Source organism: Aristolochia californica, unplaced genomic scaffold (assembly GCF_029961685.1).
Source record: "Aristolochia californica isolate CCGP_79_NKW_82.1479 unplaced genomic scaffold, dmAriCali1.0.hap1 SCAF_8, whole genome shotgun sequence".
Lineage (NCBI taxonomy): Eukaryota > Viridiplantae > Streptophyta > Magnoliopsida > Piperales > Aristolochiaceae > Aristolochia > Aristolochia californica.
In genome coordinates, this window is record NW_027182279.1 from 39,893,891 (window position 1) to 39,921,338 (window position 27,448).

Consider the following 27,448-nt stretch of genomic DNA (forward strand, 5'->3'; position numbering starts at 1 on the left):
TTCACAAGGTAAGAAACAGAGCTTAATCGTATTCGAGCTAGATTCATTTAGAGCAATCTCAACTTAAAGTTCAAGCTTGTCACAAGCTTAGAAGAAAAACAAGAGAAGTCAGAACCAAGCTCTTCTCTCTTAATTCTAGTCACAAGTTAGAATTTGAAGTAATTTTGTCATAAAGAAGATTAATCATATAAGCTAGTTCACAAGCTCAGAAACTGAACTCAACTGTATTTGAGCTAGATTCATTTAGGCTAACAAGCTCAACTTAAAGTTCAAACTTGTCACGAGCTTAGAAGAAAAACAAGAGAAGCCGAACCGAGCTCAAACCGCTCTCGAACAATCTCCAGGGAATGGGGTATTTGGATGTCATCCCATTTTATGTTGCAATTATAAGATTGATTGAAAATAATTATCAAAGCTCAAGACTGCCTATAAAGTTGAAGAAAGAAGAGGAAGAAGTCACACCACCTCCCCCCCTAATTTCTCTACATTATTGCAAAGAAATAAAAAGGGATAGAGGGAGCCTCCCCTTCTTTTTGTTCATTAGCCCCCACTATTGACACCTAGGTGGTCATAGTGCAACACAAGCATAGGGATAGGGTAGGGCATTGAGGTTGCCTCCCCCTCCTTCCTTCCATCCTTGTAAAGGACATTAACCTTCCTCTTTGTACAACAAAAAGGAGGAAGTAAGATTGAGGGAAGTCTTTCCCCTACCCTTTCCCTCACCTTTTAATCCCTCCCTTTGTTATGAAGTAGTAATGGAACTCACTTGATTCTTAACTTGATCTCACTCCCCTTCTAGTATTTCTCCTTCAAAATTGTTGGCAAAATTCATTTCTTTCGGAAGTAACATAAAATACTAGATATTCTAAGTGAACCTATCTAATTATTTCTTCTTCTCTTTCCATATCCAAATCCGTAGCAAATTTTTAACTAAAACTAAACTAGTTTAAGCAACAGGAGAACTAAACTACCCCACCAAATTAACTGAAACCTGCATATGTTAATATAAATTCTCTCGATAGCTGACTCAATTTACTCGGTTCATCAGAAGCATAGTTGAGTCATGTATGTAACCTCGGTTCCAAAAACTTGAATCATTTAAATAGACAAAAAGTTGGCATATTTGCCTTTGTATTAGGCTATTCTAAACACTATCGAAACTGCTCATATATGTCTATGTATGTAAAATCCAAGTTAAATTTGTCATAGCCAACAAGTTATCATCCACCAAACCTTAGATTCCTATTTGTTAAATTGGGTCCAAGGTCGACCCATGTAGGACTATTCTTTAACACTATTATATAACACTTTGTTAATTGAATCGATCGTTTGCATCGAAATAAGATATATGAGCACAAGAGTAACATATATTAATGCAGAAACCAGTTCTTGATGAATGATATACATGTCATCTTTCACAAAAAAAATAAAAATAAATATAAGGCCTCATATCTCGTTTTAAAATACAAGACCAAACCTATTGGCCAAGAAGAAAGGGAAAAAAGAAAAAGAAAAGCTTAGAAGGGTCCGGACATGGCCTACACACAACAAATAACATGGGAGCAAATTGTCCCAAGATGAAGTGAGCAAAAGTGCTAAGATGCAGGTTTTGGAGAAGAGAATAGTAAACAAGAGTAGAGACTGGTTATCAAGATCAGATAACTCAGATCCTCTGGTTCTATCACTGTGCTTAAAGAGCTCGCCCCTTTATAATGTCAAAGCTCATCTCACTGGGGTCTGTCGCCTGCAACTCCACCTGAATGCCGTCAAGTTCCCTCTTGAATCTGTCCTTCGAGCTTGCATACAACATCTTGCTCCTCACCCTTGAGGTATCAGGAGACCTGCAGAGGATGGAGAAGACAATGGGAACGGAAAGTCGATAAGAATCGGCTGGTTTGGTAAACAAATAGAAGCAAACAGTTAGCATTCTTCCTGATTCTCCAATGGTTGAGAAATACCCAGAAGAGGATTTAGTTTACCTTTGATCGAAAGCATCACCTGATTCTCTCAATGGTTGAGAAATTTGTCGATCTAGTATTAGAGTATATAAAGAGAAAGAAAATGATAATGAAGAGCATAAGATTACCAGGCAATGAAGAAGATCTTGGATTTTTGGCAGTTCTCATCGGTGATGAAGTCTAAATCAAAGACTGCATAGCGGCACTCATTAGCAGGCAAGCAGGATGTGAAATCCTCGTAGCTCTCGTCGGGTTTGCCAACCCTATCCACCATCACCTGCTGTATCCTCTCGTCGATCTTGAACACGATGAATCGGTAGCTTCTCTTCGTCTTTAGGTCCAAGAACTTGAGCTTACACTCATCGCTTACTGCCATCCCAGATGCCGAATTCGCCTGCTCAGAAAAGATTTTCAGCACAGTAGTACCAGAAGAAAATGAAAAACAAACTGCACCCACTTCGTGGGGATTCTTGAAATCGGAAGAAACTCTTGGCGGTGCAGAAAGAGCATGAGAAAGAGAAGAAGGGAGAGAAAGCGCTTACCATGTTATCCTCTCCAGTGAAAAGGATAGAGTTTGAGAAATCACCCAGAAAAAGATCGAGAAGAAGAGAGAGACGCAGGATTTGAATGGAGAGGGGGGAGAGGAGGGGATCCTTGATGATGGGTTTCTTCCAGAAGTGGAGGAAAACAAGGTGAGGAGGGGAGATTTTGAGGGAGAAAATAAGGGTTGGGCAATTTTATTACCTCTGATCACGTCCACTCTGCAATTCCTCCTCGCCACATTTCTCTTCATTTTTTCTCGTAAAAGCCGTTGGTGGTCTGAGCTTTCCCACCCCTTGATTTTTTAGCACGTTGACTGTATTTTCCACCATTTTTTTCTCCTATTTGCTTGATCTGCATCCACTTTTTTTGTTTTTCAAACTAATCGCGTTCTGATTATTTTTTCTCATCGTTCCTTTACTCCAGCAGGTTTGTTGAGGATTTGAACGTATGATCAGATGAAATTTGCATGAGAGAAGTAATAATAGAACTCAAAATTTTGTTGCAGAAACAATCCTGACCAGTCAACTGGATTATTCTTAGTAGGAAGACAGTGATTATCTCAATTACAACTCCAGTTTGTTATGAACAACAGAGAGGAATATTTATTTTCTTGCTGGGGAGGTAAAGGCTGTAATATTTATTTTTTGGCAAATGCAAAATCCATTTTCACCTAATAAAAAATTATAATATTTCAATATTTTAGATTTTATTGTATGGGATTTTTTCAATCTAATTGTTAAATTGAATCCGATTTCATCCCAAAATGATTCGTGATCGACATAAATTTTTTTATTAAATAATATTCGATAGAACATTAAAATTAAGAAAGACAGTTGCAATTGTCGGAGGCAAACAAATGATATTCCTCCAATTCAGAAATAATTTGTCAACTCAAGAGTTAAGAACTGGTGTCGACCGAAATAAATACGATAAAACAAACTTGAAGAACGTTGCATTTCTATAAAAGAGAAAAACTTTATTAACTTGATATAATCTGAGTACATAAACTCATATTTATAATAGAGAAATATAATAAAATCCGATTACAATTCCCAATTACATCCAAAGTCTAACATTTAAAATAAACCCTAACATAATTAAATAACTCAACATAAATAGAAGTTTAACATAACAAAAACACCTTTAAACCGAAACTCTTTTAAGACTCTACCATATTAATTCTGACTCTGTGAGACTTCTTGCAGTGAAAATCATATAAACATCTTCCATCTTTTTTTCGACAAAGAAGATCAACGTTGCTAGAGAAAGATTCATATAACAACCAATTTCCTGAAGGATTGCTAAAACATTGAAAAGAAAACACACTGAAGATAGATTACAATTCCTTCAATTCTGATGAATTTTCAGACTACATCAAACTCTACCAAAATTGCAGCACCATAAGGTTTTGTATCAACCAACAAAATTTACAACTTTGGGGCCTTGTTTCTTCTTGGGTTTTACAATTATACTCTTTCCAGCTTGTACATTTGCTGAATCGGTTTCGGCATGGGTATCAAAGATGCCATCTTTCTTAACAGTTTTCATATCCTCCACCATGAAATCATCCTCAAAATCGTCTCCACTGCGAAAAGTGATGTGCTGTGGTTGCCTGCTCTCCCCTTCACCTGCTGGAAGGGCATATGGAAAGAAGTGTTGTAACACTTGGTTCAATTGAAACAAATTATAACCAAACATGTTTCATTGTGAAGAATCTGCACATGATATATCCTGTTTAATTCACTGGACTCACGTTCATAATTTCTGTAGAAGCCACTTGCAGCATCAGGCTTCTTGTTCCCTTTGTTTGGGCAATCCTTCGCCAAATGAGTGACACCACCACAAATTTTGCAACTACCTCCCTACATAAAAACCAACCACAGGAATTGTTGGAGACAGCGTAGAAGATTTTATTGTCATGGTCAAACAGTACACCTTAAACCATGCAATTCATTAGATTACTCCATGATTACATCATCTAAGAAGAAAAAAAAATATGGCACGATATGCCTTACAGTCCTAGCATAAGCAAAACTTGTTCAAAAACTTTCATCGATCCGAATGGCAGTTTGAACTACTCGAATCAGATTTTTTTGAATGTCGATCACACACGCAGATTTTTCCCAGTGTAAACCCAAGATCTCTTACTAGAAACCTCTCATAGACTAATTACAGTTGTCAGTTGGACAGAAAACTGTTCTTGGGTGCTTCAAGACATGAATTGGTCACGTCATGCAAATGTTTATGCCTATAAACTACATGAGAGAAATTAGAAATACCTTTGGATAGATTCCGTGAGTATTTTTTGGGCAGTTCTTACTCAAGTGTCCACGCTCATTACAGATGAAGCAACTGGCAAATTTAGTACCACCTGCATTTAAAAGCAAAAAGTGAATGAGTTCAACACAAACACCAAATAACACCCTATCATCTAGCCTTTCATAATTTCACCAGCAAAAGTAAGAGATTCATGGGAATTCTTTATAAATTGAGCACATCAACCAGGATCTTTTCAGTGAATTTCTGAAACACCAAAAATGACACCTAGATGATTTAACTCGAGAAGATGATACTTCTTGTGAACACCAACTAAATCATGAGAAATTACACAAGCTCTACATAGTACATTTGTGTTTTCACTCTTTCATACAAGAGTAGCATAGCCCCAATCAACAAGCAACTTATGCTTTTTAACCAAAAATACAATTTGTTAGTTCAGCTTAGAATTCAACATCTCTCACATGGTCACAGAAACACCATTATAAGACAATTATACTAACAAATGCTTTGGGTGTACCATCTTGAAGAGGTTGAGGACATTTTGAAAGTGAATGTCCAGAGGCTCCACAATTATAACAATACTTCTTGTCATCATCATCTCCTTTATTTGGGCAGTTCTTGAGACTGTGTCCACGGTGTCTACAGAGCAAGCAAATCTGAAAACAGAATAAGCATATTTATGATGGCTTCTTTACTGAAAAAATTGAATACAGAAGTGTATGCATAAAAACATTACAATGAAAGAGAAGAGAAAACAAGATCAGGTAGTCACTGATTAACTCAGCCCCGTAGGAATACAAGTCACCTGAAGCTCAATTTGAAAAGAGAAGCCAAGCAAATTGAAGATGAATTACCCAATGGTGCACTGACTATTGTTAACCACTCCCAATTAGTATCATGTGGGCTATGTCTTTCCATTTTCCACATACCAGACAGTCTACTTTCACTCTTTAACTCTTTCTTTCCGTGACTTCAAAATGCTGAAGGTCAATTTGTGGCATTTCTTACATTGCTTTCACTGCAAGGGAGCTTTACAATCTAAATACATGAAATTTTATAATTGTCAAACATCTATTCGGCACTGTATTCCTCTCAGAAACAAATACCTCCCAGAAGCTTTATTTCAACTATTAGTAGTTCAACAACTGAAGCATGGATTACCAGTCCTTATTCCTTTCTGACTAACAGTAATACCTTTTCCACCCGACAGTGCAGCAGTCTGGGGGCCTGCAGCTCCAGCAGTTATGCGGATAATCTAGTTGGAGAGGAAGAGTTTAATTTTTAGATGTATAATTCCTTCATTTGGTCAGTCACCCTCTAAGGTGTACCACTGGATAGTAGTTTTAAGCCAAACCAATGAAGAAGTGCTGAATGTTCATGGCTCCAATTACAGACTCTAGAACTAGACACTTAAAATTCATTATCCAATTGCTCAGTCGCCTCTTTCTGTTGGATTTCTTGGATTGAATGTTGATAGTAATTGTCATGATAACCACTGCCCTAGCAGATAGCTGGCTGATCTGATCATGGCAAGGGGCACTACTCAAAGTTTTTTCTAAAGCCCAGTGGCTTAATTCTTGCAATGGCAGCTGAATCTGTCATGCAGACACATTTGAGGCATTTTTGGCAGTAACCTCTAAATTGAAAGGAACTCCCTAGACAAGATTTATTCACACCAATGAAGGAACTTGTGAACCTAAGAAAAAGAATTATGTTTCCTTCTGCAGAATTATGGAGTTAGGTAGTGATACATTGGTTTGCTGGTTCCTAGTGCCTCGTGAAGTGAACAGGGCACATAATCCTACTAAAATAACGACCTAACAGAATTATTGCACAGATCGAGCAAGATTTTTCCTAATTCCCCCTTGCTGCCACCAGAGCTTCAACCTAAGCTCATCGGTGCCCACTCTATTCTCTCTTCAATAAACTTCTCTAAAGTCACAAAAACAGAGAAGTTTCCACACATTAATTTAACCATCTTTTAATTGCAACCAGTAGTGTTTTAAAGAGGTAGAGAAATAAAAAATGGTCAGCAATTGTAGCTAATCACATACAGTGACACTCAAATGCACTACCTAGTGCAAGTAAACACAGCAAGAAACTTAACTCACTCAGAAAAAGAACTCTTAAAAGACTCGCCACCTACGTGCTTGAAAACAGCAAGAAATATGATTGCAAGGAAACAATAAATGAAACACTAAGTTAATGTAGTATTATGTGAATAATAATGGTCCTAACAATAAAACAGTATTATAGATTTAAAAATTATTATGCGAATAAAAACTCCATCTTAATAGAGTTTTATTCACATAATATCTTGATAGTATTTTGTGTACATATTCATTAAACAATTACAACTTCTCTGGAAACTTTTTTAAACTTATACATATAGGTTAAATACATGAGAATTTCTCTTCCCATCTCCAAACTCCAAAACTAGTATAAAATGCCAGTTTTGCCTCCAAAATAAATTTCAAAAAAATCTTTCTTTTCTTTCTCTACTGGAGCTTTTCAACTCGACAAAACATTCGATCCTGTATGTTTCTACATAACAAACCACGATTCCCACCTTCAGTTCCATAATGAGCAGTCATATCCATCCTTCACCAGGTGATCATTATCTTGTTCCCAGAAAAGCTGTCATAGGCATTCACTTGCGTAAAGTATCCAATTCCACACCCTACCTATGGGCCTTTCTCCGCTACTTCCTTTCATTCATAAAAATAAATAAGAAAAGGGGTAGAACCAACATAAGCCTGTATATGGACTCCATCTAGGAGAAAGGCACATGTTGATTTCAAAAATCACCGTAAAGTTGTCAGCAGGAGTAATTTGCTGGTTTCAGCTAGAGAATCGCTTTAACAATATCCACCCTTTATCAGCCAAGGTCAATCCAAAGCATCCCACTATTTCAAAATTTAATTGAAATAAAGAAACCGAAAACGTTAGGAAAGAGAAAATCACATTGAAAAGCATTCTATTGAAGCACTCCTATAACATGGGATAACTAACGATGAATACATACCTTATTTTTCTCCCACAAAGATTTATTGGGGCAGGACTTGGCAATATGGTCATTAGCTTTGCATATGAAGCAGCTCTCTCCTGGTTTCATGCCTGGCACTCTAAGAGGGTGCTTTCTCAAACTGTTCGATTTCTTCTTCTGGATGCTCCCATCGCCTGTTTTCTTAGGCTTAAACCTGCCCTTTTTGCTGAACTTTTTTTTCTTGGATTTGTCAGGATTTGGAGGCGTGGGTTCCGTTTTGGGGAACAACTCGGGGTGAACTTCTTTGAATCGTTTCTGCGCCAATCTCTGTCTTTGGCTCACCATTTTTCAGACTCCAGTAAGATTTTTCAACCCCTTTCTGTTTCCGAGTTTCTGTAATAGGGAGAGATTAACAGACAAACAGAGAGCCGTAAGGAGAAGCTTCAGAGGCGGCAGAAGCAGAAAACCCAAAGCCTAAAACTGGTTGTGCAAGTCGGTGTCGGCTGTTGTATGGGGAGACTACGGACTCCGAGAAATCCGATACGACTGGACCAAAACGACACGTCCCGAATGTAACAAATTTGAAAAAACTAATATAAGAATTAATCCAAATCATGCATTAACCAATTAAAGCTATAAATATAAAATCTTCGAGCTTATCAATTTTATAAAATTGAATTGGACTAACATGTTAGACCACTTCAATCACACCCAATTCCTTGTTCAAATCAAAAGTCCCAAAAACTCATTTTTGGTAGACCCATTTGACCTAAGTTGATTTTATCGGTTCAATTGGTAAACCGACTTATCGATCAGTTGAATCGTATTATCACACAGGGGAATTCAATTGGTTAAACCTTGTTAACCCGATTTATTTTTCATTGAAAATCCTCCCTCCAAGGTTTTTTTTTCAAAGTCTCTTATACTAATTATTGAACCTTATTTGATTTAATCAGTTTGATTTATGATCGGACCAGACCAACTAGTTTTGTGTTGAGCAACCATTTTCTTTCGACTTATTTGCACAAATAAGAGAACAAAGAATTGGAATCGAGGAGTATTATGGTCATTTTATAGATTCACAAGGTTTTACTTAAAAATTAGGGTTTAGGCGCGAGATTGAGAGAGAGAGAGAGAGCTATTACTTTTATCCGACTCCAGAAAAAGTTAAAGAAAATGAATATTTTCATATAATGAAGCAAAATATGAGAAAGACAAGGTGGTGGGATGATTATAAATCTTTTAAGCATGACACTAAATATATAACTCTAGGTTTCAAACAATCTATTTTAGTTTTTAAATAGTATTTTACTATTATTAAATTTTATTAAGAGTTTGATACTAGTTATTTCACCTAATATTTAATACCTATAGGAAAACAAAACGACGGGAAAATTATTTTTCCTTTGATTAATTTTCTCAATGAAAAATTATTCTATTAAAAAAAACCCTTTGAATGGTTTTTTTCTTGCGTTTGTGCCGCCATAAGAAACAATAAAAATTTAATTATGGTATTTGTATTTACACTACATATATATATGTTACAAACAATAAAAAATAAAATTGAAAGTAAGAAGTAAGTAACCAGGAACTATTTTAGTGTTTTTTAATTTATTTTTCCTATAATTTTTTTATCGGAGCAATAGCAAACTCATTTTCCTATCCTTTTTTATATTTCTTAAAGGTAAGAGGAATTAAGAAGAAATAGCAAAGAAAAAATTTCCATCCCCAAAAAATGACACAAATATTAAGAAAGTTTGGTCTGATAGCGACTAGCCAATACACCCAAAAAATCGATCTATTAGGTGCGGAAAACTACCGCCTACAATAGTGGACGAAACCACTCTGACACCCACCCTACCTATTCTCTACTGCTTATCACGGGATTCAAACGCAGGACGTGGCGTGCCCAGCTCTGATACTATGACAGCGGCTAGCGAATACACTCAAAAGACCGATCTGTTAAGTGCAGAAAGCTACCGCTTACAAGAGTGAACAAAACCACTTACTTTGACATGGTCAATAACTTTTTTTTTTTTTTGGCACTTTTTCCTACACTTTCCTATTGGCACAAACTCACTAGAAATTATAGTTCTTATTAACACCTCATAACTTCCTCTTTTCAAAAAGGAAAAGGGTCCCATGGTGTAACATAACTCTTAGCTTTGATGATAATGAGTCAACTATCAAAGTTTATTATATACTTTTAGTCTATTATTATATCATTCATTATTCTCAACTGAATAATGTACTTATTTTAGCCATAATATCACCAATAATAAGAGAAACTTGTAACTACTATACTCTTCTATAACTCAAATTCTTGTGGAGTACATCCCCTCTAGGCTTTACATCAACTGTATTCTCGTATTAAAATAATAATAATCTAATTTCGCCTTATTATTTGTCGGTGGGTGCACAAGCTTCCCACTTAGTTTTTGTCGATAACAAAAGAAACTTATATATGATACCACCTTTTCCTGACAAACTCAAGCTTCCAGACCCCACAGACCACAGTTAAGCTTCAAGACAAAGGGACTATGGTCCTACCAAAATCAGTTACAAGGTCAAGGGGCACCAAGGTGCACAATCATGGTCATGGCAGACTTGAGTTTGTCATGGGGTCCTCAATATATTGATTTAACCCCCACCTAATTCCATTGCTCTCAACAAATTCTTAGTTTGGAAGTTTAAAGAGATTGGTACAAAAGTGACAACTCCAAAGACAACTAAGAGATCAAAAGTTGAAGGGGCTTCTCATCATTTGTGGGTCATCACCCAAATGAAAAAATTTAGTTCACCAGAGTGAATAAAAATTTAGGGTTTGCATGAGAATGGGCTAGTGACATTTTACAGGAATTTTTATTTTTTTATTTTTAAGGCTTTGCCTGAAAAGGAATGAATTGGTAAAAAAATAGTTTAATTAGATAAAATAATTAATATCATAAATTTTAATTAAATTTATCACAAAACATATTTTTTAATGTGGAAAAAGGCTAAGATAAAATAAAAAATTCACATGAATTGGTCTTTGATAATGTTTATTTAGGATATTTGTAATTAATTTATAATTTTTAGAAAATTTTTTTTATCCTAAATAAATAAATAATTTTTTATGCAAATAAAATTGTTTAAATTAATATAATATTTTAATAATTTTAAGCTTTAAAATGACATTGTGAGTACTTACTTTATTAGGAAGTTTTGTTTGATGGGTACACGAGGCCCCGAACGAATTGACCAACGAAACCGACTGCATGTGGGCCCCGCACCCGGGTGGGGTCCACGAGTGATCCTCACGTTACAGGGGGACCTACCAATCATGTAAGCCCTCGACGGTGCTGCCACTTTCTGTGGAAAATCTACACCTGCCGCCTGCAAAAGGGCATTTTCCCACATGAAACTATTTTCTTTGGAAAGTCTCTTTTCAGGAATCCGTCAGACACGCGGCACATGCCTTCGAGTGGGTCCAATCGAGTCGGTCACGGTGGCACGATCGGAACTGTTAAAGAAAATGGTTTCTTATCATAGGATGGCATCTAACGGGCGTCTTACTATAAACGCTTAACACAGATTTAACGTTAGGGTTACTGATTTCAGGTATGGAAACGACGCCTCCCGATTTTCAAAATTCGAAATTTAAACTCCTCCGTCAAATGTAACGTTTACCGAACGACGATTTGGAGCCGTTACACCTCTCCTATAAATTCTTTCTCCCTTGATTTCCACCCCGAATTTCCCTCTGCTCAGAGCCCTCTCTCCTTCCTCCGCTCTCCGTCTCCTTCCCGTCTTTTACACCCAGATCGTCGTCTTCCCCGTTGTACCGGTCTTATTTCACTCCGATCCCATCGAAAATGAGAGAAATTCTTCACATCCAGGGCGGTCAGTGCGGGAACCAGATAGGAGCCAAGTTTTGGGAGGTGGTCTGTGCAGAGCACGGCATCGACACCACCGGACGGTACGAAGGCGACTCTGAGTTGCAACTCGAGCGGATCAATGTCTATTATAACGAGGCGAGCTGTGGGCGTTTTGTTCCCAGGGCGGTGCTCATGGATCTCGAGCCGGGGACGATGGACAGCGTCAGATCTGGGCCGTACGGGCAGATTTTCCGACCGGATAATTTTGTATTTGGACAGTCCGGTGCCGGTAATAACTGGGCCAAGGGGCACTACACTGAGGGCGCTGAGCTGATTGATTCGGTCCTTGATGTGGTTAGAAAGGAGGCTGAGAACTGCGATTGCTTGCAAGGTATGCTTGGTTGTTGTAGCTGTTTTGATTTACGTTTTCTTTATTGCTCTTAATTATAGCAGTGTCCCCCTTTATTTGTTGTTTTCATGGTCCTAGTACTTCTTTTTTCATTTTCTTTCATCATTTCTTTGTTAATGTGAAATACATGCAATGTTTTCGATTTTAAGGTTCTTACTCACATTTTTGCTTTTCCGGCGTGTGATTTAATACCCGTTTCTTGCTATTTTTTTCTTTCGCTTTTCGTTTTGTTTTACTGAAATTTTTATTTCTCTTGTTGCTCTGTTTCTTATTTCTCACAAATATTTCTATTTACCTTTATCAAATCTGCTATTGTTTTAATCTTTTCAATTCAAACTCTTTAATCGTCTTTTTGTTTACTCAGTATTTCCTTGTCACTGATTTGTTCACCCTTTCTGATTATATTTGATTGCTTGCCTTCTAATATTTTGGATGTATCTGCTGTTTTCTATTTCAGGGTTTCAGGTCTGCCATTCGCTGGGAGGTGGTACCGGATCCGGCATGGGCACCCTTCTCATTTCCAAGATTAGGGAAGAGTACCCTGACCGCATGATGTTAACTTTCTCTGTTTTCCCTTCTCCCAAGGTCTCCGACACCGTCGTCGAGCCCTACAATGCCACTCTCTCTGTGCACCAGCTCGTCGAGAATGCCGACGAGTGTATGGTCTTGGACAACGAAGCTCTCTACGATATTTGCTTCCGTACCCTCAAGCTCACGACGCCCAGCTGTAAGCCTTCTCTTTCCCCTCATCTTTGGATTTGTATTTAAGAAAAGCCCATTTTTTCTGCCTCACTTTCGCTGTAACGATTTCCATGATTTGATTACTGTTTTTTGTGGTATTTTAAAGATTTTTCCTCCCATTCTCTTAAATGCTATTAATGTGGGTGGGTTCATGACTATCTTCATTGCTAGCGGAGTTATTTGTTTTTCTCTGCAATTTATTGGTGTTTATAGTGGTAGAACGGAAAGGCAGCTATTCCAGTTTCACTGCAAAAGTTCAATGGGTATTCAAGAAAGCATTTACTGTTAAGCAATTGCAATACTGTATTCATAATGTTGTTCTGGATGTTTTACTTGTTCTATGATTTGAAAGCTGCGAGGACTATCGAGTGGCGATTGTCTGTGATTTGGATCATATAAATCTGTTTGCTATTCGTTGGTGAATTTCAGGAATGAATTTTCTAAATATGCAATTTTTTTTCAACAGTTGGAGACTTGAATCACTTGATCTCCGCAACCATGAGTGGTGTCACTTGCTGCCTGCGGTTCCCAGGTCAGCTGAACTCCGACCTGCGCAAGCTTGCAGTGAACCTCATTCCCTTCCCTCGTCTCCACTTCTTCATGGTGGGATTCGCCCCGCTCACATCCCGCGGCTCCCAGCAGTACCGCGCCCTCACCGTCCCCGAACTTACCCAGCAAATGTGGGATGCAAAGAACATGATGTGCGCTGCAGACCCACGTCACGGCAGGTACCTCACCGCATCCGCAATGTTCAGGGGCAAGATGAGCACCAAGGAGGTGGACGAGCAGATGATAAACGTCCAGAACAAGAACTCCTCTTATTTCGTGGAGTGGATACCGAACAACGTGAAGTCCACAGTGTGTGATATCCCCCCGACCGGGTTGAAGATGGCATCGACTTTCATCGGGAACTCGACTTCCATTCAGGAGATGTTCAGGAGGGTGAGCGAGCAGTTCACTGCCATGTTCAGGAGAAAGGCTTTCTTGCACTGGTATACAGGGGAAGGAATGGACGAGATGGAGTTCACTGAAGCGGAGAGCAACATGAATGATCTGGTGTCGGAGTATCAGCAGTACCAGGACGCAACCGCGGACGAGGAAGGAGAGTATGAGGATGAAGAGGAGGATCTCGAGGAGAGCTAAGAAGTGGGGAGGGAGAGAGAGGACTTGTAGTTTATCATACTTGTGAGTCTGCGCAGATAGAGAGAGAATGGAGTGACTCGTTTGGTGCAATGTGATGTGAGAGAGTGGAGTGTGACGGGTTTGGTGCAATGTCCTGTTGCTTGTGCGGTTTTCTTTGGGCGTGTACTTTTATCTTTAGCCTTTTTTTTTTTAAATATCAGGAAACTATTATTTTGTGCTTTGTTTCAAAGACTTGAAAATTGAAATATATGTATGAATATTAGGTTGTTTTGGAGGCTCAAAACTAAAGAGAAAATTGATGATAATAATTAGAGTAAAATGGTATTTTTAAAAAATAATTATATTCACCAATCGGTTCACGAATAAGTCGAATTTGAGTCCACTTTGGGTAGTTTTCATAGATTTGTTTTTGGGTTTCACACCAATAGAGATAGTATTTATACTTATATATGTGTGATCTTTTTCAGTTTTAGTCGATGAGACCTTTAGTTGTATACCCAACAATCTTTCCCTCGAACAAAAGACTGCCGAACCTTCTCTCAAATAATAATCTATTTGTCCACTCTAATACGTTAGAAGCACACGCTTTAACATGGAGTAGCACTTGTCTCAAGAACTTTTCTTCACCGTGTTGAGACCTGGACACGTTTATGAAGAATCCGGAGTATATCACCTGTACAATAGAGCACATCCACGGATCCTTTTGCAATCTAATTTGAGACCCACCACCTTCATTTGGCATTCAGAGGATCCTATCCATCATGGCTAACTCCGGGGCATAACTCTGATACAATTTATAAGGATTATGGATACTATTTACCTCCACATTGGTATGATATTGTTCGCTTTTGGACCTGAACCCTTATGGATTTACCCCAAAAGGCCTCACCTCTCCTTTTTTAGTCAATGCAGGACTTTAGTTGTATACCCAACATTTTGAGTCGAGCATAAGTAAAAACTTAACTAAGGTGAGTTCGGTTTGACTTGATGTCACACTCTATAAACTCACTTAAATCTATCCAATTCTTATAAATCCGACTTTAACCTAATCCATCTCTCGTTCCCATCCCCATATTATAGTCGGATTTATAAACCTCATATTAGGCTTCGGGTCAAGACAGGTTTCCTAAACCTTACCCTATGAGGTTTTTGGGTTGGGCCTGGTCGAGTTTCTTATTAAACCGGGCCCGATTCCAACCACGACGAGAGAGTACCCCTAAGTAAGGATAGGTACGAGTTTTTGTAAACCCGAACCTAACCTTGAGGCCCAACCTGACTCCAATCTTGATAAAAACCCGAAACTTTATCCCAACTTCAGCCTAGTCGCTATCCCCACATCCTTGTCCCCACCCGAACCTTACACACTGGGAGGTAAGAGGAGGAAGCAAACCCGAACCAGAACCCAAACCCAGAAATTAGTAGAAACCAGAACACACGCATTTTCGAGTTTCGAAATTCAAATTTAAATTCCCACTTAAAATAAACGGCAGTCACGTAACGGCGTCGAAGCTAAACGCCTCCCTCATCGCGACACAAAGCCGTTAACCCTTTGCCTAATAAATTCTCTCTTACCTCCGGCCCCCACAGATTGCCCTCACTCTGCTCACCCCTTCTCCCCATTTCACCCAGATCTTCCTTCGCGGATAAAGCCTCTTCTCTACCGAAAAAATGAGAGAAATCTTGCACATACAGGGCGGTCAGTGTGGGAACCAGATAGGAGCCAAGTTCTGGGAGGTGGTCTGTGCGGAGCACGGCATCGACACCACCGGTCGGTACGACGGCGACTCTGAGTTGCAGCTCGAGCGTATCAATGTCTACTACAACGAGGCGAGCTGCGGGCGGTTTGTTCCCAGAGCGGTGCTTATGGATCTTGAGCCGGGGACGATGGATAGCGTCAGATCTGGGCCGTACGGGCAGATTTTCCGGCCGGATAACTTCGTATTTGGGCAGTCGGGGGCTGGTAATAACTGGGCCAAGGGGCACTACACTGAGGGTGCTGAGCTCATTGATTCGGTTCTTGATGTTGTTAGAAAGGAGGCTGAAAATTGCGATTGCTTGCAAGGTATGCCCTGTTTTAGTTGCTGGTTTGCTTTACATTCTTGCTACTGCTTGTACATTTAACCGTCTTTTATATTTCTTTCTGTCTTTATTCTTTCATCATACTATTACTTTTATTTTGATTTTCTCTTTCATTCCTTGTTTCTTTCTACTGTAGACTAGATACTATATCGATTTTGAGCTTCTTCTTGAATCTTTTTTACTTTTTTTGGCTTGTGACTTATACCTGTGTCTCCTTGTTTTTTTCGTTATGATCTTCTTCTTGTTCTTATTGATCTTCATTTTCTCTTCTGTGAAACTTAATAATTTGCTTTGTTACTCCGTTACTTTTTTTCTCTTCTGACAACTATAAATGTTTGTCTTTCCAATTGAACTTTGCTTCAATTCTTGTAGATCCAAACTTTTAAAGAGTCATTTTGTTTACTCTATGTTTACGTATCACTAAGTTTGATTTGCTTCAATTCTTTTAGATCCAAATTATTAAAAGAGTCATTTTCTCCCTTTTTTACTAAGTTTGATTTGTTGATTCTAATATTGTTGATTCTTGTGTGATTCTTCTCCTTCAGGGTTTCAGGTCTGCCATTCGCTGGGAGGAGGTACCGGGTCCGGCATGGGCACTCTTCTCATTTCCAAGATTAGAGAAGAGTATCCTGACCGCATGATGTTAACTTTCTCCGTCTTCCCCTCCCCTAAAGTCTCGGACACCGTTGTCGAGCCCTACAATGCCACTCTCTCAGTTCACCAGCTAGTTGAGAACGCCGACGAGTGCATGGTCTTGGACAATGAGGCTCTCTATGATATTTGCTTCCGTACCCTCAAGCTCACCACACCCAGTTGTAAGCCATCTCTTCTCCCCTCTTCTCCGGTTTTGATAGTTGAAAAATTACTTGTTGCCTGCTTCACTTTCGCTGTCACGATTTTTAAGATTAGGGTGCCTGTTTCATTTTGGTTGTCACGATTTTTAAGATTTGGGTACCGTTTTAGAGGCTTTTCCCCTCCTTGTTTATTCAATGCCATTAAATGCATTTTAAAAAAAATGTCATTAAATGCTGTTAGGGGCTTCTGGATTATCCTTTTTCTGTTATTTATTTGGAATTTTCGTGGTAGAACTGAAAATGCGCTTGTGGAAAGCAATTGTTGTGTACGGCTTTTGGTCATGTGGATTTAATTTAACAATTTTTTAATTAATTCGGTTGGTAATTGTTTTGTTGGAAATAAAATACTCAGTTCGCTTGCTACTGGTTTGAGGATAGAATTGTTTATATTGCATTTTTTGTACTAGTTTGTGTTCTTCTCTGATCAATGAGGGGAAAAGCTAGCTGAAGTGGTGCTCCGTTATATATTTCTGTTAGTCTGGGCTTTTTCTGTTTCCTCTGCAAAAGATCAATGGGTGTTCTGTAGACTTTCGTAAAATCTTTCTTTCTTATTCCAATGATTTCATACAAGTACATCATATTTATATACAAAGTTATTATAATTGATATTATTTGGTCTCTCGGGTCATCTTTGAAGCCATTGTTACAGAGGATTTCTTCCTCTGTTTTTACAGATTTGGAAGAAGTCCTCCTCTGGAGGATCTCATGCTAACAATCCACATCAAGTTGATGCGTATAGATCTTCGATGCCCTACTTGCTTAGTGAATTGTACAAGTTCTTGCTACATACTTCTCTTCTAAGTATGTTTGCCAACTCTTTAGTGGGAATTGAATTATTTTGGCTTCAAAGGTTTTCTCCATGGTCGGGTATGGTCTAGACCATATTTCCACTATTCTTGAGCGCTCCATCGGTTGCGGAAGTCTATTTAATGCAAGAGGTTTTCCCTTCAGTGTAACACTTATGATGTTGGGGAATTGGTAGAGTAGGATTTTCGGAGAGACAAAATAACAATTTCCAACGGCTCCATTGCTCTGCGTTATACCAATCTTTGCCTACAAGAGAGACGAAAGCTCCGTCAACGTCTGCATCTGAAAAACATTGGGTCAACCTCCTTTGACAAATCAATCTTCCCCGGATAATCATTGTTCTCCCAAAACCTTCTTCCCCTTCTCATGAGGGAGAGTGTTAAGGGCCTACACATGAAGGATAGTGTTAAAGAATAATCTCACATTGATTAGTGAGAACAAATATGTTGAGTTTATTAATTGGGAAATTTTTTTCTTAAACTGGATAGGCCTTGGACCCAATTTTACAAATGAATGTAATTCAGTGTCCAACAATTCTATGATTCAAATGAGTATGATATTTCCGGATGCTTTATCATTTTGCTTTGGTGATACCAGAAATGTGATCTGACAATGGGGCTGTGGGACCAGGGTTTGCGAGTATGGTTCGTTTTTTGAAGCTATGGGAATTGCATTGATCTGTTTGTGGGTGTTAAGAATGAGTTCTCTAAATATGCTTATTTTTTTTTGACAGTCGGAGACTTGAACCACTTGATATCAGCAACCATGAGTGGTGTGACCTGCTGCTTGCGCTTCCCGGGTCAGCTGAACTCAGACTTGCGCAAGCTTGCCGTGAACCTCATTCCCTTCCCTCGTCTTCACTTTTTCATGGTGGGATTTGCCCCGCTCACCTCCCGTGGCTCCCAGCAGTACCGAGCCCTCACTGTCCCTGAGCTCACCCAGCAGATGTGGGATGCAAAGAATATGATGTGTGCGGCAGACCCTCGCCATGGTAGGTACCTCACTGCCTCTGCTATGTTCAGGGGCAAGATGAGCACGAAGGAGGTGGATGAGCAGATGATCAATGTCCAGAATAAAAATTCTTCTTACTTTGTGGAGTGGATTCCCAACAACGTGAAGTCCACTGTGTGTGACATCCCTCCTACCGGACTGAAGATGGCATCAACTTTCATTGGGAACTCGACTTCCATCCAGGAGATGTTCAGGAGGGTGAGCGAGCAGTTCACTGCCATGTTCAGGAGAAAGGCTTTCCTGCACTGGTACACAGGCGAGGGAATGGATGAGATGGAGTTTACTGAAGCAGAGAGCAACATGAATGATCTGGTCTCTGAGTACCAGCAGTACCAGGATGCAACTGCAGACGAGGAAGCAGACTACGAGGATGAAGAGGAGCTTCAAGAGGACTGAAAGGAGAGATGTCTTCAGATCAATGCATTTGTGAGCAATATCCTGTTATTGTAGTTGTCTGTAGCTTAAAAAGTTACTGTAGTTTTAGACTCTTGCAATATCCCATTGTGCATTTCGTATTGTAATGTACTAGGAAGTTTTTTGGGTCAATATAGTTTTGTTATAGAAGCAGATCACCCTGGTGAGATAGAAGATTCACCTTGTTCACCTATGCCGTCATCCTTGAGCTTCAGTTTTTGCTATCTTTCCTGGATGGTGCAAATGGAATCTTGTTCCCTTTGGTTCTTTCAAGTTTACTTTTGATGAAAGTGGTTCTTCTGAGAAGATAGATCAAGGAGGTTTTTGAAACATGATTAAGAACAATGATGGACTGACCCTTCTTTCTGTATTTAATCCTTTTCTGGAGTTGGGTTGGTGTGGAAGGTTCTACAGCATATTCAGTGTTAACGGATTCAGATGCCAATTCATTCACAAAGGGGGAAAATGCAATTTTTCAAGAGGGGAAGTCTTAAAGTATTGATTGTAAAGAAGTGATAGTTTTCATTAGAGATTGAACTGATTTTTTAAAGAGTTGGAAAGACTTGCAGTGACTTGCCAGCCGTTGGCTGCCAAAGGATAACAATCGATTTTTTTTCAGTGACTTGCAGGACTTGCCAGAAATATCAACAAGAAAACTCGATTCATTTTACCAATCTTAATCTGGATTGTTTAGACCTAACTTGATCAACTAAGATGTTCCAAAGGAGATCACAGACAAGTAGAATGCAAATTGCTGGTCAGCATCAAGTCTCAAGAGAATTTAGGAACCAGGAAGACATCCTCTGAATAATTATATAAGCTATGCTACACACTAATCTGATGGAGCCTTCTTTCCAAAATGAGGTACATCCAATTGGAGGGGAATGTTATGGACATAGAACTAGGCTAAGAGTAAAAAATTGCTACCTGATATGAACACAACTTAAAACTGCTGTAATTTCATTTCTATACAAGATCAAATTCATGGTTGCTGATGCTAAAACTGTTATTGAAACAAATTTATATAGACCTAGACAAGTCACGCTCAGGGGCATCTCCAGAATCTTTTCTGGCACCTAGGTTACAAGGCATATGACCACACCTTCTCAGCATCAGATGAAACCACCTTCTCCATCTTGCCATTCCTCTTGCCCTGAATATTGGTTTTGTTTAGAGTTGGTGGTATCCTTCCGGACTCCGAATTACTTGAGGGGAAGAACAAAAAATAGGTGTTGTGAATGAGGATGTATAAGAGCTGTTGGATTATATTTTGGGATTTTCTACTTAAAATAATTAAGATAAAAAAGCAAGTCAAAGATTGTGATCCTTAATGCAAGTGGTGCATATGATCAATAAGGAAAATGTACTTCTTTTGAAATATTCTGATTTTGACCAAGATCTTTTGTGATTTGATTTAATTTTGAAATTTTTTTCTTTATTAATGAAGATATGAGATTTATTCTAGATGGCATGGGCAAGCATTTGGAGTAATTTTCTTCTTGTTTAAGTGCAAGAGTAATTTACCCATTACCGAGCTACTAAAGGAGATGTCATATGCAAACTCGAAGCTTTTGGATTGGAAAACATTAGGTGCAATTCAACTTTCTATCTCCTCATTAGTCACTTCAAATATCACGAAAGCAAAGACTAGGAAAGAGTGTTTAGATCTACTAGAGTCGATGTAGATAAACCCCTCTACCACAAATATCGACATGAAGTCCTTCCATGATTTACTAAATCAATTATAGGCCATCAATGTTAATTTCCATGAGGATATTCAATCAATTGCCTTATTTAAATCATTATTGCTTGATTGGAAATCTTTTAAGATAACAATACATAGTTCATAGTGGAGTTTGTGGTTTGTTCGCAAAAGCAGTGCATCCTCATCAGGTTCAGCTCTAGCTCTAGACGCTAGGGGTCGAGAGTCACATTAAATACAGAAATAGAGGGGAGTGCTGAAAAGGACATTCCAAGCCTAAGGGAAGGAAGAAAAACATTACATGTTATAACTGTGGAGATAACACATCATACGTGACTATAAAAATCAAGGCGGTAACAAGAATTCTAACATTGTTAATGTTGTTGTTAGTGAGGAATGCAAGATTCAGTCATTAGAAAGTAAATGTGATTCCTTGATTGTAGATAGTGGTACATCTTTTTATGCTATAGCCAGAAATGATATGTTTGGAAACTATGTTTCTCGGGATCTGGGTAAGAGTTTATTTGGGGAATGATATGGCATGTGAAATTACTAGCAATGGTGATATTAGACGGTTGCAAGAGAATGATTCAATGTTCTTGTTGAAAGATGTTAGACACGTGCCTCGTCTAACTAAAAACATTATATCTATTGGCCAGTTGGCTATGAGTAATATAACTACACAGTTTTTGAGTGACAACTGAAAAATGAGCAAAAGAATTATGGTTGTCATTAAAGGAAAGAAAATTGGTAGTTTGTACGTGTTGGCTAATTGCAGTAGAAGTTCTATCTCAACGACATCAAATAGAGTAAACACATAGATGGGCATACACATCTTGTTCATATGTTCGAGAAGGGTATGAAGGTGTTACAAACAAAGAGAAAATTACCTTGATAAGTAAATTATTGTTATTCAAATTTATTAGATGAGTAATTAGTATTTGAATACATTAAAATCTATAATATATACAAATTGACCACTTATATGAAATAGTATTTACAACTTAGCTGAAATAATATTAGTCATTAAATAAGATAGTTAATTTAAGAGAATACAAATATTTTGAAAAGTTATTTTAAGCTGATAACACTAAAATACTATTTAAAATTTACAAATTGCTAAGTTAATTTATTATTATATTGTGTTAATTAAAAAAATAGAGAGCAGGGTGAGTCTAGTGTTATAAAACCTGGATAAGTTCGGGTAGTTGAACCAAGTTGAATCAGACTTAGTCCCTTGTCCAGGTTACAGGTCCAAAAGGCCTAGGGAAAGAGAAAAACCTAGCTAACCCAACTGGGTTTGTTATTTAACTATCACACACTTGATCTGGCCATGGCCAACATCCAAGTTGCTACCTCTCATTCAGCTACTACAAAGGAGGAGCCTCCACCTTTGTTATCAGTATGACACCACAAACACTAATTGGACTATTATCGTCGATTAGGCAATTTTGTTATTGAAAATGGTAATTTAGAGTTACTTTTTACTTTTCATGTAGGACACATAACTTGTATATTGCCATCTTATTTTATATCTAAAAGACAATTATTTGTTTTAAAAATATGCGGTTGGATATCTGAAGACTATGGTTGAAAGCTACATCTAGAAAATGAGGTTGTTGTTTATTTATTGCGCATTTGACTAGGGACACGGTTACCACTTAGTCTTAAGCGGGCTAGGAAGCACATCACTTCCTCTCCTTAGGAAACAATTTTTAACTTATTTTCAATGGAAAAACATAGTCAAACGAGAGTTGGCCAACCCACTTGAACACTACTAGCCATCATGTTTACACGGTAATCATACCATAAGCCATCTAATTCTTTTACAAGTTGACATTATAATTTTTCTCATTACAACTTGTGATTTTTGAATTCTAATGCATGACACTTAACCACAACGACATCCTATTGACCACACAACTACATTGTTGGTTTCTAATGAAAAGAAAAGTTTTAGAGTCTGTGATTCATTTTTTTTCAAGTGAATGGACCCAATTTTGAAAGCACTTGCTCGCTTCACATAGGTGGAATCTCAATCTACTCCTAAGTCTACCAAAGCTCCTACCCATGCAATTATCAGCAACCTTGAAAGAATTGGTGCAATCTCCACACTTTTTTTTTCTTTATGTTTTTAATTTATAATTTTTTTTTTTTTTTTTTGTAGAAGTAAGAATGTCAACACATAATGACTCAATTCCACGAGAGTCATATCCCCCTAGAACTACTAATGTAATAGAAGTGAACCTAGATAAAGGTACCCAAAATGAAAAAGAAGGTGACTCTATCCATAGTTCAAAAAGACAAAAAAAGTCTCTAGTGTGGTTGGATTTCAAGAAGTCTCACTTATAGATGGTAATGTATTCATTGTAAAACCAAATTAAGTATTATTAGTAGTGGAGTGACCACACATATGAGTCGACATTTGAAACGTTGTCATAGCAGAACAGTTGTAATGAGAAACAAAAGACCATAAACTTTCAACCAGTGGGTCTAATGTTGATTAGAGTCCATCTGACTTTTTTTTTTTTTTTTTTTATTCTGGAGGCAAATATGATCAAGCTAGTATGAGAGTACTCATTGCTCATTGAATTCTTATGCATGAACATTCATTCATGATAGTAGAAGACGAGAGATTTAATTTTGTAATGAAGATGACAAATATGAATTATGAAAAAATATCCCGTAAGACCATTAAGGAGTGTATGGAGGTGTATGAGGCAGAGAAAAAAATTGAAATCTTTATTAAAAAAGATTAACAAGATTAGTCTTACTACAGATCTTTGAAAGTTGCAAAATCAAAAGATTGAATACATGGTTATTACTGGGCATTTTATTGATTGTAATATGAAGCTACAAATACAAGTTTTTAGTTTTGTACATGTTCTTCCTCATCGTGGAGGTGTTGATATAGCAGATGCTATTTACAAGTGTTTAAAAGATTGGGAATTAAAAAATAAAGTATTTAATATCTCAGTTGATAATGCTGCATATAATGATGTTTGTTTGAGAATTTTGAAAGATGATTTTTCAAAAAATAGGAAATTAGTTTGTGGTGGAAAGTTATTTCATGTGCGTTGTTGTACTCATATTCTGAACTTATTAGTCCAAGATGGTGTTGTTAAAAGTAAGGATATCATTTAGATTACGCGTGAGAGTGTCAAATTCATAAATTTACCTGAGGCTACACTTCACACTTTTTTTTTTTTCTGAAATTTTGTTGCAATTACAGCTAGGTGAAAAAAACGTTGGTTATTGATTGTCCAACTTGTTAGAACTACATTTATGACATGTTGTCTTTTGCATTAAAATTCAAACAAGTATTTCCTAGATTTCAAGATAGAGAACCTATTTACGATTGTTTGCCAAGTCTTGATGAATGAAAAAAGGTAGAAATGATGTGTGGGATTCTAGAAGTTTTTAATGTAGTCACTAATATAATTTCTGGGAGTAATTACCTTACTTCTAATTTGTACCTTAGTGAGGTATATAGGGTAAAAGAAGTTCTGAATTTTCATTCTACAAATGAAAAAGTTTCATTAGGACAATGGGGTGAGAAGTACTAGGGTGGATGCAATTTGTTGATGACTGTTGGTTCAGTTTTGGATCTAAGGGTGAAATTAAGGTTGATCGAAATGTGTTTTTCGGAAATATATTATGAGGAGGAAGCTAAAATGAATATAAACTTAGTTCGGCGGACCTTATGTGAGATTTATGATGAATATGTATCCATATATAATGTGGAGATTAGTAATGAAGAGATTGTTTCAAGTATTAACACTACGGGTGTTTCCACAAATCGTAGGTTACATTCTTCATCAATTTCAGGTTGGTCAAAGTTAATGACTTATGTGAAACAAGTGAAATTAGTGAATTCACCAAGGTCATAATTGGAAATTTATCTTGAAGAAGGTGTGTATATTTGTGAGGAAACTTCATAATATGATTTTGATGTTTTAGAATGGTCGAAAGTGAATAATTTGAAAATTTGGGTATTATCTAATACGGCAGTAGACATCCTTATAATTCCCATATATACAGTAGTTTCAGAGTCTACGAGTAATAGACCAATATCGGTCTTCCTTCGTACCAAATACACTTCAAGCTTTGATTTGTGGGAGTGATTGGGTTCAGACTCTTCACGGTGTCAAGAAAAATTAAAAGGCGAACTACTTTTGAATAATTATTTATTATGATATTTTTGAGTAAACTTTTTAGTTTTATTTCTTAATTTTCTTTTTTTTGATGATTATAGCCTGAGAAGAAGATTATGGAGATAATGCTACCAGTTACTTGATTTTTCATCTTTTTCACTTCTTGGTTATTTTAATATTTTTCACTACATTATGTAATTAGTAGTGGGAAAGTATTTTTTATCAGAGAATAATAAATTTTATTCTTTTGTTTTTATTATAGGTGGAGATTTTGCTCATGTGAACGGGGACTTCGTATATTGTTTTCCAGCACGAAGAGAAAGAGTGAGAGTTTATAAATTTATACTGGATGTATTGATATTTGGGTGATTGTAAATTGATATTGATATTTCAATGATGTTTTTGTGTTTGTTTATTGAATAAAGTTGGTGCATAATATTATGCAGTGCTTATGAATAATATTATGCAGAGTGTATAGACAATTTTATGTAGATGTCATGCCTGATTTTATGTAAAATTTACGTATATTTTTATATATAGTTTATTTGACATTTTGTTTATGCAAAATTTTAAATGTAGGCGCTCGAGCTCAAACTCAATTAAAATTATTGGGCTCGAACTTGATTACAATTTTAGGCTCAAGGCTGGGTAGGGCTCAAACTCGAGTTCAAAGCATTTAAATCAAACCCAACTCACTCGGTTCGATGCCCCCCCTAACTAGAACTACATAAATTGACTTAAAACTATAAGCCTTAAATTGACTAGTAAAATTAAGATGGAATACCTTAAACTGACATCGAAGTAGAGATTGTGAGCAGTGGCAATGAGGACCGGTGCTCTCGACTTGCCCTAGTAAGTCCTTATGAAGGAGCTAGGGGGCAAAAGTGCTTGGGCTTGACATACTACTTCATGAGTTGACAAATAATGAGTCGAAGTTATAAACTTTTGCATAGAAAATTTGACCCAAAGTCTTATAAGGGATTATCTTCACTTAGGTTCTATCTTCCCATCGGGTTATGAGATAAGATTTCTATGATTGTATTTATCCTTTCTATTCTAAATTTGATAAATATCACTATTAACGAATAAAAAGATGTGGTTCAATTCAACATCTCATATGGTGTCAGAGTAGATCGATCAATCTTCTACATTGCCTTTTTCCAAATATTTTTTTGAAATACTCTCCCCCTTTAATTCCCTCTCTCCAACAATTCAAGTTGAACCACCGGCCGCACATGCACCACCCCTCCACTGGTGTACCAACACAGAGGGCAACCACACAGTTCTTGCAGAAGCCTGAGAAGCAGCATGCCACCAAAAGCGACAGTCGTCTCCTCATCACTATTAATGTACTCGGCAACACTCCGCTTTCTCGTGAATGAGGGCGAGCTCGTCGTTGCGTCATTCACACTGCTTTTAGATCTTAGTCTCGTGAGGGCCACCTCCCCATCCTTGGCTCTGATCTCAATAATTTCCTCCGTTTTTTACCTTCTCCTCCATCGTTGTCCCCTTCTTCCTCCTCTGTTTCGACCTTCATCTCCATCATCATCGCCGTTGTTGTCACCGAAGACCATTAGGGGCCCCATTGGATGATGCCCAAAATCTAGACGATTATGGAAAAATTGTAGATTGTTATACGGTTTGTTGAAAAGGGGCCATTCTTGCAAGACTTCCACCGATCTCTCCAGAACTAGACAACATCAACTTTCTGTCTAGTCATGATAGGATGATGTGGTTTCAATGTCCAAGAGATGACAACTGTGTTGATAGTAAAGGGGCGTCAAGTCAAGAGGGAAAGTATAAAGAAGTGATAGTGACAATTATCAATAGATACTTTCATTAGAGATTGAACAGATTTTTTCTAGTCGTGCAATTACCTTCCTAGTTCTTCCAATCGAAGACATGTTTTCCTGGTAAGTGTTGGAAAGTCTTCGAGGTTGAAGGCGTTCAGTGAAAGTCTGGGCGGACCTGGCTGCCAAAGGTTTTGAAAAGTCACTCAAAGTCTCGTGGCTCCCAGCAGTACCGAGCCCTGACTGTGGCTGAGCTCACCCAGCAGATGTGGGATGCAAAGAATATGATGTGTGCAGCAGACCCGCGCCATGGTAGGTACCTCACTGCATCAGCCATGTTCAGGGGCAAGATGAGCACGAAGGAAATAGATGAGCAAATGATCAATGTCCAGAATAAAAATTCCTCTTACTTTGTGGAGTGGATTCCCAATAACGTGAAGTCCACAGTGTGTGAAATCCCTCCTACTGGACTGAAGATGGCATCAACTTTCATTGGGAACTCGACTTACATCCAGGAGATGTAGTACCAGCAGTACCTGTTGCATATTAAAGACAGGCACATTCCAACAGTACCAGGATGCTAATGCAGACGAGGAAAGAGACTACGAGGATGAAGAGAAGCTTCAAGAGGACTGAAAGCAGAGACGTCTTCATATTTTTTTACTGGGTCTGTACTTGTCTGTAACTTAGAAAGTTATTGTAGCTGTGGCTCTTGCAATA

At 37.8% G+C, this 27,448-nt stretch overlaps 4 protein-coding genes across 5 annotated transcripts; 2 read left to right on the top strand and 2 right to left on the bottom strand.

The window, feature by feature from the left end:
* Positions 1 to 1,690: 1,690 nt before the first annotated feature.
* Positions 1,691 to 10,080, bottom strand: LOC137938596 (actin-depolymerizing factor 1-like). Its single transcript, XM_068783551.1, has 3 exons — positions 10,072 to 10,080; positions 2,087 to 2,352; positions 1,691 to 1,841 (listed from the first exon to the last, which is right to left on the bottom strand). The coding sequence occupies exons 2-3, from the start codon at positions 2,332 to 2,334 to the stop codon at positions 1,691 to 1,693; spliced, it is 399 nt and encodes a 132-aa protein (XP_068639652.1). The 5' UTR covers positions 2,335 to 2,352; positions 10,072 to 10,080.
* LOC137938595 (cold shock protein 1) lies at positions 3,811 to 8,264 on the bottom strand. Of its 2 annotated transcripts, none has more exons than XM_068783550.1 (5): positions 7,807 to 8,264; positions 5,299 to 5,437; positions 4,781 to 4,872; positions 4,255 to 4,363; positions 3,811 to 4,129 (listed from the first exon to the last, which is right to left on the bottom strand). In XM_068783550.1, exons 1-5 carry the CDS (start codon positions 8,110 to 8,112, stop codon positions 3,915 to 3,917), a joined length of 861 nt encoding a protein of 286 aa, XP_068639651.1. In that variant the 5' UTR covers positions 8,113 to 8,264; the 3' UTR covers positions 3,811 to 3,914. The 2 variants fall into 2 exon arrangements, with proteins under 2 accessions (XP_068639651.1, XP_068639650.1); XM_068783549.1 differs by having other exon boundaries at positions 3,811 to 4,132; positions 7,807 to 8,263.
* A 1,417-nt stretch (positions 10,081 to 11,497) lies between the features above and the next one.
* LOC137938122 (tubulin beta-2 chain) lies at positions 11,498 to 14,184 on the top strand. The gene is made up of 3 exons (XM_068783104.1): positions 11,498 to 12,015; positions 12,491 to 12,760; positions 13,241 to 14,184. Exons 1-3 carry the CDS (start codon positions 11,622 to 11,624, stop codon positions 13,915 to 13,917), a joined length of 1,341 nt encoding a protein of 446 aa, XP_068639205.1. The 5' UTR covers positions 11,498 to 11,621; the 3' UTR covers positions 13,918 to 14,184.
* Positions 14,185 to 15,481: 1,297 nt separating this feature from the next.
* Positions 15,482 to 19,349, top strand: LOC137938592 (tubulin beta-2 chain-like). Its single transcript, XM_068783541.1, has 3 exons — positions 15,482 to 15,979; positions 16,542 to 16,811; positions 18,391 to 19,349. Exons 1-3 carry the CDS (start codon positions 15,586 to 15,588, stop codon positions 19,062 to 19,064), a joined length of 1,338 nt encoding a protein of 445 aa, XP_068639642.1. The 5' UTR covers positions 15,482 to 15,585; the 3' UTR covers positions 19,065 to 19,349.
* The last annotated feature ends 8,099 nt before the right edge of the window (positions 19,350 to 27,448 follow it).

Coding starts and splice junctions, on each gene's coding strand:
- LOC137938596 (XM_068783551.1), bottom strand. CDS start 2,334: ATGGCAGTAAGCGATGAGTGTAAGCTCAAGTTCTTGGACCTAAAGACG. Junction 1,842..2,086: donor AAGATCTTCTTCATTGCCTG/GTAATCTTATGC, acceptor CATCCTCTGCAG/GTCTCCTGATACCTCAAGGG.
- LOC137938595 (XM_068783549.1), bottom strand. CDS start 8,112: ATGGTGAGCCAAAGACAGAGATTGGCGCAGAAACGATTCAAAGAAGTT. Junction 4,364..4,780: donor CTCACGGAATCTATCCAAAG/GTATTTCTAATT, acceptor GTTTTTATGTAG/GGAGGTAGTTGCAAAATTTG. Junction 4,133..4,254: donor CTTCTACAGAAATTATGAAC/GTGAGTCCAGTG, acceptor ATGCCCTTCCAG/CAGGTGAAGGGGAGAGCAGG.
- LOC137938122 (XM_068783104.1), top strand. CDS start 11,622: ATGAGAGAAATTCTTCACATCCAGGGCGGTCAGTGCGGGAACCAGATA. Junction 12,016..12,490: donor GAACTGCGATTGCTTGCAAG/GTATGCTTGGTT, acceptor TTTCTATTTCAG/GGTTTCAGGTCTGCCATTCG. Junction 12,761..13,240: donor CAAGCTCACGACGCCCAGCT/GTAAGCCTTCTC, acceptor TTTTTTCAACAG/TTGGAGACTTGAATCACTTG.
- LOC137938592 (XM_068783541.1), top strand. CDS start 15,586: ATGAGAGAAATCTTGCACATACAGGGCGGTCAGTGTGGGAACCAGATA. Junction 15,980..16,541: donor AAATTGCGATTGCTTGCAAG/GTATGCCCTGTT, acceptor CTTCTCCTTCAG/GGTTTCAGGTCTGCCATTCG. Junction 16,812..18,390: donor CAAGCTCACCACACCCAGTT/GTAAGCCATCTC, acceptor TTTTTTTGACAG/TCGGAGACTTGAACCACTTG.